This window comes from Mastomys coucha, unplaced genomic scaffold (assembly GCF_008632895.1).
Source record: "Mastomys coucha isolate ucsf_1 unplaced genomic scaffold, UCSF_Mcou_1 pScaffold15, whole genome shotgun sequence".
Lineage (NCBI taxonomy): Eukaryota > Metazoa > Chordata > Mammalia > Rodentia > Muridae > Mastomys > Mastomys coucha.
Genome location: NW_022196897.1, coordinates 14,142,646 through 14,155,916, shown reverse-complemented (window position 1 = coordinate 14,155,916; position 13,271 = coordinate 14,142,646). Strand labels below are relative to the sequence as shown.

At 54.0% G+C, this 13,271-nt stretch overlaps 1 protein-coding gene across 1 annotated transcript in view; it reads left to right on the top strand.

The window, feature by feature from the left end:
* Window positions 1-2,784: 2,784 nt before the first annotated feature.
* Notch1 (notch receptor 1) overlaps window positions 2,785-13,271 on the top strand; it is a 46,740-nt gene continuing 36,253 nt past the window's right edge. The window contains exons 1-2 of the mRNA XM_031369447.1: window positions 2,785-3,096; window positions 4,687-4,765. Of these exons, the coding sequence (XP_031225307.1) occupies window positions 3,036-3,096; window positions 4,687-4,765 (140 nt within the window). The 5' untranslated portion in view covers window positions 2,785-3,035. The remainder of the gene's footprint in view (window positions 3,097-4,686; window positions 4,766-13,271) is intronic.

Below are 13,271 nucleotides of genomic sequence, written 5' to 3'. Positions count from 1 at the left end.
CAAGACAGGGACCCTGGAATGTGCTTTTACACTGGCACAGCTGGAGTAACCAACACCAGTCACAAGGGAGCCAGCCCTGGCCTGCCTGTCTGGAACAACAGTTCAGGCCACTGAAAGCACATATGGAGATATAGTCAAACATCTGAAAAATGTTCAAAGCAGTACTTAAAGTGAAAAGGGTAAACTGGAAGCTTCTTCAGACTAAGTAGAGGGAAAACTGAGGCCTGGGGCCTTGAGGGGCCCAAAGTAAGCCAGTCAGTTAGTAGCTCTGATTCAGAGTCCAGGAATCCAGCTCAGGGGCCAATCAATAGAAAAGACACGCTGTGGTGGACACAGTGGTCAGAAGGAAGCACCCTCTAGTTTGGACACTTCTTGAATCACTAAGGCCAAGTGTTGTAAGCAGTGAGATTCCAAGGGTGGTGATCTGGAATGTTCCCATAGCTGCCTGTTCTGATGGCACCCCACTCAGGACAGAACACTCACCACCATGGACCACGCCATGCTCATACTCCTTCCCTGTGTTGTCTCCATTGTCACTCTAACCAAGCATACTGTGTGCCCTGAGCTGGCTTGACCTGGAGTTATTCTCCTAGGGACATCTCTGAGCCTCTCCTGAGAACTGGGTAGTCTCACTCTACCTTCACCCTAACTTCTGGGTCCCAGAGGGCACAAGTGCCAAGGTGAGATCCTGCAGGAGGGAAAGGCACCTGTAGCCCAGGCTCGGGAGGCCCTGGTACTCCTGGGACTCTATGCTGCCCATCAGACCTGCATGCAGACCTGCTCCCCCCAGGACAGCCAGGCCATGCTGGTCTGCATTCATGATGCAGGTGGTTACAATGTTTCAGGTCTATCAGCAACAAAGCATTTGAGGCTGAGTATTCAGCAGGAAAAGTGACTTCTCACTGAGGTGGCCTTGCTAGGCACCCTCTTCCTTGCTTCCACTAGGTCTCTAGAAGGCCTTTCTTGTGGCTAGTCAGGCTTTGGTTTTGGGGTGTGTGTGTGTGTTGTTGTTGTTGGTTGTTTTTGTTTTTTGGTTTTTTGGTTTGTTTTTGTTTTTTACCCTACAAGCCCTTTTCCTGGTAGACACAGGACTAGAAGGCTCAATATCTCCTGCCTTCTGTGTGAAACAGCTTCACACCCACTTGCCAAGAGCTTGCTTGAGCCCTGCCCCCACCCAGACCTTTTTTCTGGCTCAGCTGTCCCAGGGTTCTACAGCTAACTTCTCCTGCCTGTATGCTTGGCCTCTGCCTATAAAAAGCGCCAACAAGTGTCTGTGTTCAGCAGCATACTCATTGCTGGACAAAAACAGTGGAAGAGATACAGACACCCATGGACAGACAGGATGGCAGGTAGGCAGATGTTGCCAGGCCAGCTAGAGTCTCCCCCAAACTCCAGAAGGACGAGGCTTTCTTTGTATCCAAGTCAGGCTGTTGCTGGCAAAGCTGGAATACATAGTTGCCACACACCCAAGCAGCTAGAGGCCTTCAGAAGCCGTCTAAGAAGAGGCACTTGCAGCCAGACGTTCCTTCTATGGAAACTGCTCCCTGGGGCTGCAGATCTCTTAAATAAATATTTCTGTAGCATTGGGCGCTTTTTCTTTCGGGTTCTGACCCCATGCTGCTAACCCCCAGGCTTGAGGCCAGCTTCTGAGAGGAGCAGGAGAGGGGGGCTGGACAGCTGTTGGCACTGGTCCTTTAGTGCCTTTCAGAAACAGGTGTGTCAAGGGAGATGGGAGGCTCCTAGGACAATATAATTTGGGGCCCTTATCCCGTGTTGAACTCACCATTCTGTTTTGGGGAGGGGAGGTGTTGTTCCGTCCAGATTCCATTGAACTTTGACTGCAAAGGGAAATGCAAATCTTGGACGTCCAGTGCTAAGCAGCTTTGCACAGGATGACCAAATATCAAGGTGGAGATAAAACATGAGAGGCTGTGCTGGCGCTAGCAGTCATTGTCCTGGGACTCTCTCTGCACGTTCCTGGGCCACCTAAGTCGGGCAGAGCCGGGGACCAGTGAGAAGGGTGACCATGGAACGTCTAGACTCGGGTTCCTGCTGAGAAACGAGAGTGCAATCTGTCGAGCAAGGCACTAGTCCTTAGGGAGTTCCCTTGGGGGAGCCCTGAGCTCCCTTCTGCAGAGGCTGCGGGCGCGACGCCATCATCCTTTAAGGTCAAGCGTTCCGGAAGTCATGGCTAAAAGTGCCTGGCCTCAATCCTCCTGATGCCTATAGCCGAGACCAAACAAATCCCAAGAGTGGAGCCCCAGGGACAGGACACACGCAACTCTGCCAGGGCGCCACATTTAAACTTCTGCCTGGGGATTCCCCCAAACTTGACTTCAGCAGCTCTTGCCCACGGCCCTAGACTTAACTCCAGGATGGTGCTAGTTCCTAGGGCAGCTTTGTCTTTCCCACAAGACCGGCACCTCCTCTACTATTGAAATGCAAATTCTGGCCAAATGTCGCCGAGGGCGGCTACACACAAAGCCTGATTCTTCCGCAGCCCCAGCTCAAACTTTTGGTCTCTGTAAACTTTCGAACAAGAAGTAGTTCCTAGGTGCCCGTTCCCTACACCCCTCCATGCCTCCTTGTCTTGCGAACCATAAAATCCTGGCTCCGGGACGCTCTCCCTAGCCGGGGGAGGCGCAGAGCCCACCAAAGCGCTGGGAGGGACAGGGTGCAAAGGGGGTAAGGGTGCGCAGGAACCGGGGGCGGAGCACCGTGGGATGGGGCGGGGCAGGGGCGGGCTCCCATAGGGGCGGAGCGCCCGCCCGCCCTGAGTCTCACTAGTCCCTCTGCCGAGGGAGGGAGCGCAGGGGCGTGGGGCGCAGGGCGCGGGTGCGAGCGCAGTGAAGGAACGAGCCTGGGTACCTGGTAGGACTCGGAGACCCTGAGAGCCCAGCACCGCCCACCCGCCAGGAAAGAGGGCAGCAACGGGTGGACGCCCGCGGGACCGCCGGTGGTGCGCGTGAACGTCCGATCCCCGCCGGCCACCGCAAGAGGCCGCCGCCCGGGCTGCGGGCAGCTGGCGAGCAGGCATGCCGCGGCTCCTGGCGCCCTTGCTCTGCCTAACGCTGCTGCCCGCGCTCGCCGCAAGAGGTAGGCTCCCGCGAGCCCGCAACTTCGGGCGCCCTTCGGAAACTTCTGCTGCGCCCCGCGCACGCTCTGGGTAGATAGGAGTAAGGGACCAGTTGCCAGAGTTGGGAGCCGGAACGGGTGGATTGGACGGTGGGACGTGGATGGGACGGTGGGGACGTGGTGTCCTGGCGTGTGAGGAGAACCCTCCTCCTTCCAGGGGGACCCACTTTTCTCATAGCGCCCAAAGACGCTGGAAGTTTGGTATGGGGCTCTGGGGCTTCGGGGCTCTGGGGCCCCGGAGGCCCAACCCTAGCTCGCACTTGGGTAGACGCTCCTGGGGCTCGCCGCGGGGGGCGGACATGCTTATTTCGCCTGCTACTTTTCGATTTGAATCGAATCGGTTTTGGTTTCCTGTTGTGTTGCTTCTTGGGACCATTTATTTTCATTTTTCTTTGCCTCCGGCCCGTGCTGAGGCGGATGTTGGGGTGTAGTGTGAGGTCAGGGGAGCTACGCTTGCGTTGCCTACTTAGAGCGGTGCGGAGACGACGTGCCCAGGACTCGTAGTATGGGGTTTTGGGATCGCTGTCCCCCAGCCGGAATCAAACTTTCGAAGAGGGGCGATGTGCAGGCGGCTTGCTGCCTTGGGTAGGGGTAGGGCTGACTCACTTTGGAAGTTTGGAAATCCTGTGCGGATTGGAACCGAAGCCGGGGAGAGGGACGCTTATTTCCTTGCGGGCTTCACGGAACGGGGGACTCCTGTCGTAGTAACCAACTGCACTCTTCTCCCAGTAATTGGAGGAGAGAACTACCTGTCCCTTTCTTAAAAGTGGGGTTTTATGTGACGCTCGAGCTCAGCCCCACATCAGGGCTTAATTTCTGGAGCTCCTTAAGATGGCGTGGGAGGGGCTTGATTAATAGCCCCTTCCCGAGAATGGGGTGGAATTCCTTCTAAGTGAGGTTTCTAAGACCCCCTCCCTGGGTGCGGCGGGGGCTACCCCTGGAGATGCCTGCGAACAGGTATTGGGTGTCGGAGGAGGCGGGGCAGGTCTCCGGGTGCGGCCCCGCTGCCACAGGAGGCGGCCCTGGCGCGACAATGGGCCGCTCTGATTCCCGGGCCTGCGCTTTGTTGGAGGGCGGGGTGGCGGGCTCCGCAGCTGTCGCTTTTTCCCACGATCCGGGGAGCTGAGTGTGGCCACCCCCTCCCTCCTGCGGCCCCCTCGTATCTTGTGTTTGAACTGAGGCAAGGGTGGAGGCTGGTCGGGGGCTTTGCTGGGCTCCTTAATCCACTCCCACTTTGGCTGTGTGGTTAGAAGTTTGGGAGAATTTCCGAAGTTTTTCTGTTGCCATCCACTTTGCCTCACTGTGAGTGGGGCTGCACACCTGCCACCTAGCCAGCCCATCCCTTCTCCATTAGTTTTTTACTACAACACTGTGAGCAGAGCATTGATTCGTAAGCCGTCCCCCTCCCCCGCGGCCCGCCCCGCCCCGCCTTCGGACTGCCAGCAATTCTAGTGCCTAGGCAGCTTGGCTTTAGTCTCTGTCCACCTCAGGTCCATAAGGAGTTAGGTGCCCAGAACCAAGGCTGACCTCTCTCTTCTGACCCTTCCCCAGGCTTCAGATGCTCCCAGCCAAGTGGGACCTGCTTGAATGGAGGGAGGTGCGAAGTGGCCAACGGCACTGAAGCCTGTGTGTGAGTACCGCCCCTGTGGGGACCTGTTGCTTTTGTCAGAGCAGAGCCCCTGCCTTCTGGGGACCGAACACTGGGCTATTGTCTTCGGAAGACAGCCCAGAGGCTGAGTGCAGTCACGTGCTGACTTTTATTGGACAAAGTCTGGCAATTACTTAATCACCAGCAATTATGCCGCGTGTGGAGCTACTCTGGCCCCTGGAGGTTGGCACACTCCTTCGTGGGCTCTCAGGCTCCTGGGAATCCATGGTGCCCTAATTCTTATTTAAAATGCTTGAGAAACAGTTGGTTTTGATGATGAGCGTTCTGGGACACTTACTAGAGTCTGAACCCCCACACCCTATCACCTGGGATCCCTCTTTCTGAGGGGGAGTGCACTAGGCAGGAAACTGACAGTTGTCATTTGTTTGTGTTCTGGTTTTGTTGGTGGTGTTTTGTTTTTGTTTTTGTTTTTTGTTTTGGTTTGTTTGTTTTTTGTTTTTTGTTTTTTGTTTTTTTTTTTTTGTAGACAGGATCTCACTATGAAGCTCTGGCTGTCTTCAAACTCATTATGTAGACCTCTGTCCAGTGGAAAGTGCCTATTTTAAAACAAGATCCACCTCTCCTGGAGGAGAGGTTGGGAGAAGTTAGAATGGTCCTTGTTGGCACTGCTGTCTGGGTGGTGGGTGTAAGTGCTGGAGTCTGTTTTCTGTCTTGGCAGCCAGCCACAGCCCCACCTCTGGACTCTATGCCAGGGGCCCTCGGCCTCAGGTCACAAGCTGTGAAATGGGCACGACTTGGGGATGGGAAGGTCTGATCCATGCTGGGAAGTCCTTTTGGGAAGGATCCCTGCCAGGTTGCCTGCAAGGACTAGGCAGCCAAGGGAAGTCTCTGCTGGTGCTGGGGCTAGCGCCCTTCAACTTGAGTTCCTCCCTGATGAAACTAGCAAAGGTGCTAGAGGCTGAGGCCTCCCCTGGAGGCTGGAGACAGAGAATGCTCCAGCCTGCATGGCGTGCCCTCATTCCAACTGCTGAAGGGCCCATCCCCTTGACAACCAGTGCTGCTGCCTCCAGTACCCAGCCTGTGGGCTGCAGCCCCACCTCCCTGGCTGGCCCGCCCTGTACTGAAGCCAATTAAGCAGGTCTGTGAGCAGTTTATTGGACAAAGCCGATTGTGCCTCTGTCAGACACTAATGAATGCACACTACTTTTTTTTTTTTTTTGCTTTTTTTTTGGGGGGGGGGCCTTTCTCCCCCCTTGCAGAAGCCTCACGGACGCTTGATGCCCTAAATCTTATTTCCTTCCATTCAGAGGCCGACAGCTGGGATTCAGTAGAAGGGCAGCAGCTATTGTTGGGAGGCGATTAATGCTGTGTGATTAATTATGCGTGGCTTCCCAGAATGTACAGCCCCTTCCCCCGCCACTGCGCTCCTTGCTCTGCCTGCCTCACTGGCAGGGCAGGGCTGATCGGCTTCTTAGTCCTGCCCAGGACTTGGAGGGGTCCTGCCAGACTGGGGAGATTGAGGGTAGTTTCTTCTTAGCCACGCCAGGAAAGGATTGCAGCCTAGTCTGCTGCCTGCCAGCCACTTGGAAGAGTTGTGCATGGGGGTACAGTCTATTTGCTGCAGTCCCACTAATAGCTTGTGTCTTAGTATCTGTGTGAAGACCTTTCAAGCCAAAGGCACAATGGTGCTGTGCTTTCTTTCCCACCTCCCAAACTTGGGGAAGCTGCTTGCAAATTCCTTGCAGTACAAGCCAGGCCACTGAAAGGATCTTGGTGCCAGGCCTTCTGTCTTGCACTAGATCCTACGGCCCTTCCTCCTTGGCAGAAGACTTGCTTCAGTTTGGCTCAGAGTTCCACTGAGTTCTATCCACAGAGGCCCCATTGTGCTCATGCCGTAAGTCCAATGAGATGAAAGAGATATGCTTACTTCTGGTCAGCAGAGCTAGAGGCCAAGGCTATGGCCAGGCCTGGCTGGTGATGGACACGGGTCTGGGCTCACTGTGTAGTTTGGGGGACTTTATAGCCAATCCATAGAGGGGTCCAGCTCACTGTGCGGGCATGGTGCTTGAGGGTCCCACCCGTTCCGTGGTGGTGTCTAGTTCCAGCCTACGTCTTCACATGGCCTCAGGAGGCCTACCCAAGGGTTTGCCAGAGCACACACAGAGGAATCCACCCCTCCTGACTGAGGAAAGGTGGCTCTCCTTTTCCTCAAGGGAGCTTCAAGGGCAAGCTTGGAGCCTGTAGACCTCTGTCACACCTCGCCATGATCCTAATGGTTTTCAGCTTCTTGTGCCGCCTACTCTGAGAAGGGCCTGGGAACCATGGAGTTCTAGGACAGTGGGTTGGTGCCTTGTAAATCGTGTCTTCTACCCAAACAGAGAACCTGCCCCGAAAGCTGTGGGGCAGGGAGTTTCAGGGCTCAGGATTGCAAAGTGATTCCTCTTGGTACCCAGCACCTTGTCTTAAGTCCTAGTACCCCCGAGGTTTAGCTAGTCAGTGATCATATAGGAGAGACCTGGCTTTGCACCCTGTAGACAGGAGAAGAGTCTGGGCAGCTGCTGTGCATTGTGGGATATCAGAGGCCATTTGGGGGAAGATTTGGGGCCTACCATGCCTTCCTTGTGGGCCCAATGTGTGCTGAGAAAGAATGCTGACAAAAGGCTGTCATTCGAAGAGCCAGAAGGACCTCTACACTTGGGTAAACATGAATTCACTGATTAAAAGGGCTTAAAAGGGGCTGCAGGCTCTGAACTGAGGGAGCTCAGGAATAGTGTTAGGGAGACTGAGGCCACCTTCACTGGGAGCTAAGCCAGGTGTGAGGAGGACATGCATTTTAAGTGCGTTTAGAAGTCAGGTGAACCATGCCCAGAGAAACTCAGGGCAGTGGGCAGTAATCTTGGGACACCCTGTGTTTGAGAGGTCTGACCTTAGCGTCACCATCTTTAAGTCAGGGCAGAATCAGGACTGATAATCGTGGTGGTGCATGGTGGTACATGAGGATTGAATAAGAGCTCTGGAGAGTAGGCACTGTAGAACATCCGTGTCCTTTTCACACTCTCCTGGTGGGCTCGTGGGACTGGTTTCAAGGGCTTCATTCTCCCATATTAAGCTGGGTAATGAATTAATTCACCATCCCAATAGTGCTGTCTGGTGGGTCTGTTTGGGTTACTGTTTAGGGACGAGCTGGCTGGATCTGAGGGTTCTAGCCTGGGACGTGGCTGCAGTTGTCAGCTTTTTTGGTTTCCTTTTTTGGAATTTCTGTGTTTGTGCACTCAGAGCAGGCATATGTATGGAAGTCCCAGGACAACTTCTGCGAGTCCATTCTGTCGAGTGAGAGGTCTGGGGATCAAAATCAGGTCGTCAGGCTTCTGTAGTACATGTCTTTCCCTTCTGAGCCATCTCACAGGTCCCTCAGACACTTTCAAGCAACTACTGTGCTCTGTGTTTCACTCCAGAACTATAGCCTAGAACTGGGTCAGGACCACTCAGGAGTAAAAGTCATCCAGTATGTAGGTGACATCTACATACATGGTAGACCTGCCCCACTGTGGCCTGACAGGGCTCTCAGCAGATCTGCTAGGATCAGGCGTGGGGAGAGAAGTCAGCCATGCTTGGCAGTGGAGTGTTTCAGCTGATGCCGTTTCCTCCTTCCCTTCAGAGTACGTGTTATAGCCACATCCCTGGTCCATCACTTCCTGCCCTCTTGGTGAGGAAGGAGGAGTGAGGCCGGAAGTGATGGGTGGGCTGAGGAGGGACCCAAGAGAACGCTCTATGTCTTCCATCACCTGGCCCTGCTACTGTTCCATTGAGTCACATGCCATCGTGGGTTGGTCCCATCCAACCCAGTAGGAGAGCCAAGGCTGTCGCAGACTTGTCTGTATAGTGCCGTGTCTGGCCTTCAAGGACACGAGCTTAGAAAAACAGGTTAAAAAAAACAAAAAACAAAAAACAGGCTCACAACATCACATGTCACAGAACCTGTGGGGGAGATGTCCAGGTACTGGAACACCTGAGCAGAGGTGAGATATTCCATGAAGGAAAGTGTCTCTGTGGGCAGCCCTGCCTCTGGCCTGCAGCCAACAGTTTTTCCATTGAAGGAATAATAATAAAGCTAAAGCAGAGAGGCAGAGCACAGGCTGTGACCTCAGCAGGAAGAGGGTGGGGTAGAGCAGACAGGAGAGCCCTGTTTCAAGGAGCTGCACAGAATGCAACACAGATAACCAGGGCTGGTTACTGGAATCCCCAGAAGCTGGGTGCTAGAGGGGGTCTCCACGAGGTTTCGTGCCCAGGGTCAAAGATGGAAGCTCCACTGGGGAAGATGGTTTTGGCCCTCACTCCTGGCCCCTGTGGTAGGGTAGTAAACACTATGGTCAGACAGGGCCCAGTGGACAGGCAGGCTAGCCTGGGGGGGTTGGGCTTTCTTGTGTTGGGAAGGATGTGCTTCATGTGTCATCTCTAAATAGTTAGAGGATGTGGCTTTGTAGTTGAGTGGCGTCCACGTTGCTTTCCTCAAAAACATGAAGGCAGCAGCTCTCACAGGGCTGTGATCAGCCCTGCAAACTTGGTGGCAGAGGGCTGGGTTTTCCCAGAGGACCTGGCCCACCCTGCTTGTTTCATCTCCAGTTTATAGGTGGGAAAAACTGAGGCTAAGGGTGAAGAGGCTGGGGGTTGGGGGACCTAAGGGCAGCTTGCATCAGCTTTCACCGTCATGTGCAGGCGTATCCAGAACTTTCCAGACCTTTCCCAGAGGCTGAGGGGGAATCATCACCAGCTTTAACGAGCGGCTGGCTTCAGGGCATCGATGTGACTAGGTCAGGACGTGTCTGATCCCCCTTGTTTCCCAGGCAGGGCACACCCTGGCACCTGCTGACTGGAAGACACAGACCAGCTGGTTGTGATGAGCTGTACTCTAATCTCAGTTTACCCCTTGTGCATGAGAAGGCACCGGAACCTCCTCTCTGCTATATCTAGGCTGGGTTGAGGGATAACCTCCAGGTGTTGAGAGTGGCTGCTCCTAGGACTATCCATGTGGCAGGGCCAGTTCTGCAAGCTGGGGCCTATTTTGGCCTCAGGTTGGGGACAACCTGCTGGAGAGGGGAGTGATTGGCAGGTGGGAGGGCAGTGGATGTCTTTCTGTGGCCTTACCCCATGCTATCTAGCTGTACCAGAGTCCAGGATTCTGAGGACTGAGTTGGGAGATGGGGCTTTTGGGTGGTAGGTTACACACTTTGTAAAATATGCCATCTGAGCCATGGAAAGTGCACAATGCAGTGTACTTAGTAGAGGCATGGATTGCACAACCAGCCCACCTATCCAGTTCCAGACTCCTTAATCAGCCCAAAGGCAGCTGCTTGCCAGCCCCCCTCCCTTCCCCGGCAGCCACTGAGCTGCCCTCTGTCCCTGAGCCTTTGGTGTTCCATTTCCTGTGAATGGAGTTACCCAGTCTGTGACCACTGAATGCTGCCTTCTGAGCACGGATGATGTCAGGGTCTTGCTGTGCCACTGTGGGTGCCAGCTCTGCACTCCTGTTAGGATCATTTCCAGCTTGTGTTGCCATCAGGATGAGCCCTGTTGTGAGTCCTGACAACAGCACCAAGTGGGCAGAATATACATCTCTGGGCTCATGCTGCCCCCTGGGAATGTAGGGCTCCTTGAGTGGAACCTGATGTACTCCCATGTTGGTCACTGATAATGTGCCCAGGGCCTCACAGTGCTCAGTGCCCACAGCAGACTCATAGCCAGCCATCCTTGTCTTGCCTTCCAACAGCCATCTGGCCTCTTGGCCTTTTACAACCTGAAGGAAGAGCTAGTGGAGTCTACGTGCTGGGTACAGGACAGTGGGAGCCGAGGATCTAGGGAAGGCAAGGCAGCCAACCCACCTAAGCACAGCTGTGAGGAGATGGGAAGCTAGGGAACATGGGCTACTGGAGTCAGCCTTGGTTTCCAAAGAGTAAAGCTTGGGGAACCGTGTGTCTGAGTGCCCTAGGCTTTTCATAGCTTGGCATGAGGCCCACTATAGGGTGGCATCTACAGTAGACTGGATGAGTACAGGCAGGGAGCTTTAGCCAGCAGGAGCAGTATATAGGGGCAGTAGGGAGGGAAGCTTTAGCCCTGCCTTGCATAGGCTTGTGCTGTGATTTTTCCTCCACAGACGAGGAGATTTGAACAGGTTTGCCAGTCTACGAATAGCTGTTCCTTGGGAGGGGCACCAGGCTCTGTGAGATGAGAGAACCTAGCCCTTATCTTAGAGGTAGAGATTATCCTTCAGTTGCCTCTGATGTTCAGAGGGATGTAGTATCTCTTGCAGAACTGTCTCTAGCCAACACAGGTGTCCCCAGTGGAGGGAGTAGGGATGGTTGGATGGACTTGGTATGTAGGGGCTGCTTTCTCAGTGTTCCTGAGCTACAGGATTCTAGGACTAGCCCCTTCCCCAGGGACTTTACCTCTAGCTCAGGCCTTTTATTTAATTGATTATTGATTTATTTTTCATTTTGTGAGGATTGATGTTGCGCGCGCGCGCGCGCGCGCGTGTGTGTGTGTGTGTGTGTGTGTGTGTGTGTGTGTGTGTGTGTTGGATCTTCTGGAGCTGGAGTTACAGACAGTGGTGAACCGCCATGTGGGTGCTGGGGATTGAACCTGGGTCCTCTGGAAGAGCTCTTACCCGCTGAGTCATCTCTCCAGCCCCTAGACTGTGCCTTTTTGTTGCAGCCCTCTGGACTGAAGTGCTCTGGGTAGAAGGCCTCCCTACTTTACCCTGTGCGCCTGCCATTTACACTCTAGAGTGAATCAGCTAAGCTAATTCTCCTTCTTCTGCCTGCCCCTCCCCTCTAGTTTCTTTGATTGGTACTCACCAAGTGAGTTATAACCACTGCTGAGGCACAGGTAGCAATGACTGTCTCCAGTTATGGAATAGGGCCAAAGCTGGTTCCAGCCTTGTCCTAACAGGCAGGTAAGAAGAGCTGTCATTGGGCTTGTGTTGGTTTATCCTATCACCTGGCTTGGTGTCCCTATGTGACTGAAGTGCTGCCCTTCTGAACTAGGTAAATGAGCCCCTTGTCATCTGTTGACGCTGCTAATTTGCTGAACAAATTCTACCACAGGTAGTGCCAGAGGCCAGCCTGACCCAAGCCCCAGCACAGGCCTGGGGAGACAGGTCCTGCCACATGGACTATCAGTCTTGTGTGAGCAATTTGCTCTGTGCAGTTGGCTGAGGATTTTGAGAAGTGGACATGTCTATCCTTTGAGAGTTCTTAGATCGGAGCCAGAGGACAAAGGACTGTCCTTCTACCAAGATGATACCCAGGCACTGAGGCCATCGCTTGGCTCTGGGCCTGCTGCCTTAACACCACATGTGGGTCACCCTGTATGAATCACAGCCCAGCCACAGGGAGGCCAGGGAGCCGCAGGCCACATGGAGGCCACTGACTTTCCTAGAGAAACATCTGTGTTTAATCAAGTTCAGGAAGAAAGCTGGGCAGCAGCCTGCTCCTTGGAGCAGGTTTTCCCACGGCCTAGATGTGTGTGTGTGTGTGTGTGTGTGTGTGTGTGTGTGTGTGCATGTAAGGTGCGTAGGAAGGGGAGGAAGCAAGGTTGGCAGTGGCTTTCTTTCCTCCACATGTTCCACCTTCATATTTTGTGATAGGATCTCTCACTGAACCTGAAGCTGTCCGTTCAGCTAGACAGCCAGCCATTGGGCTTCGGGGATCCTTCTCCTATCTTCTCTTCTGGAAGGCTGGGCTACATGCCCACATGCCCAGAGTTTTACCTGAGTTCCGGAGGTTTGAACTTAGGTCCTTGTGCTTACACAGCAGGTACTTTGCCTATTGAGTCAATATCTTGTGTGTGTTTCTGTAGGTGTGTTCATGTATGTATGCTTGTATGTTGGTGTGTGTGTAGAGGCCCAGAAGTCAACAGTGGGTGTCCTCTTTTTGCACCCCATCTTATTTTTTATAACAGGGTCGCTCACAGAACCTGCAGCTCACTGCTTCAGCTAGAGTGGCTGGCTAGCGAGTTTCAAGGATCCTCCTGCTTCCACCTCCCCAACACTAGGATGACAAATGTGTGCCGTTGCTCCTGACTCATGCGGATGCTGAGGACGGCCTTTAGGTCCTCGTGCTTGCTCAGCAGACACTTGGCTGACGGAGCCAGTGTGCTAGTGTCCTTACTTTACAAGCAGATTTGCAGGTGGAGTTCTTGGTGCACAGTGTCCCCTGCTGTAGACCAGATCCCACAGAGACCCGGGAGAGGGAGGAAGCAGCTCACACTGGGACCTAACTTGTTCTCTCCAGGCTCCCAAAGCCATTGCTCTGCACGGGGAGGAATGTGGGTGGTAAAAGCTGGAAAGATCACTCAGGTCTGAATGGCAGCAGCTCAGCCTCCCACCATTTCCTCTCTGTTTCAGTTCTGAGTGAGCGGAAACAGTACAGTTACTGGAAATGAGAGGTTTGGGGGGAAGCGGGGCTTCCAGTGCATGTGCCTGGCCTGAGGTGGCTGGGGTAGGGGCAGATGCTGCCTGTGTTTGACCCTC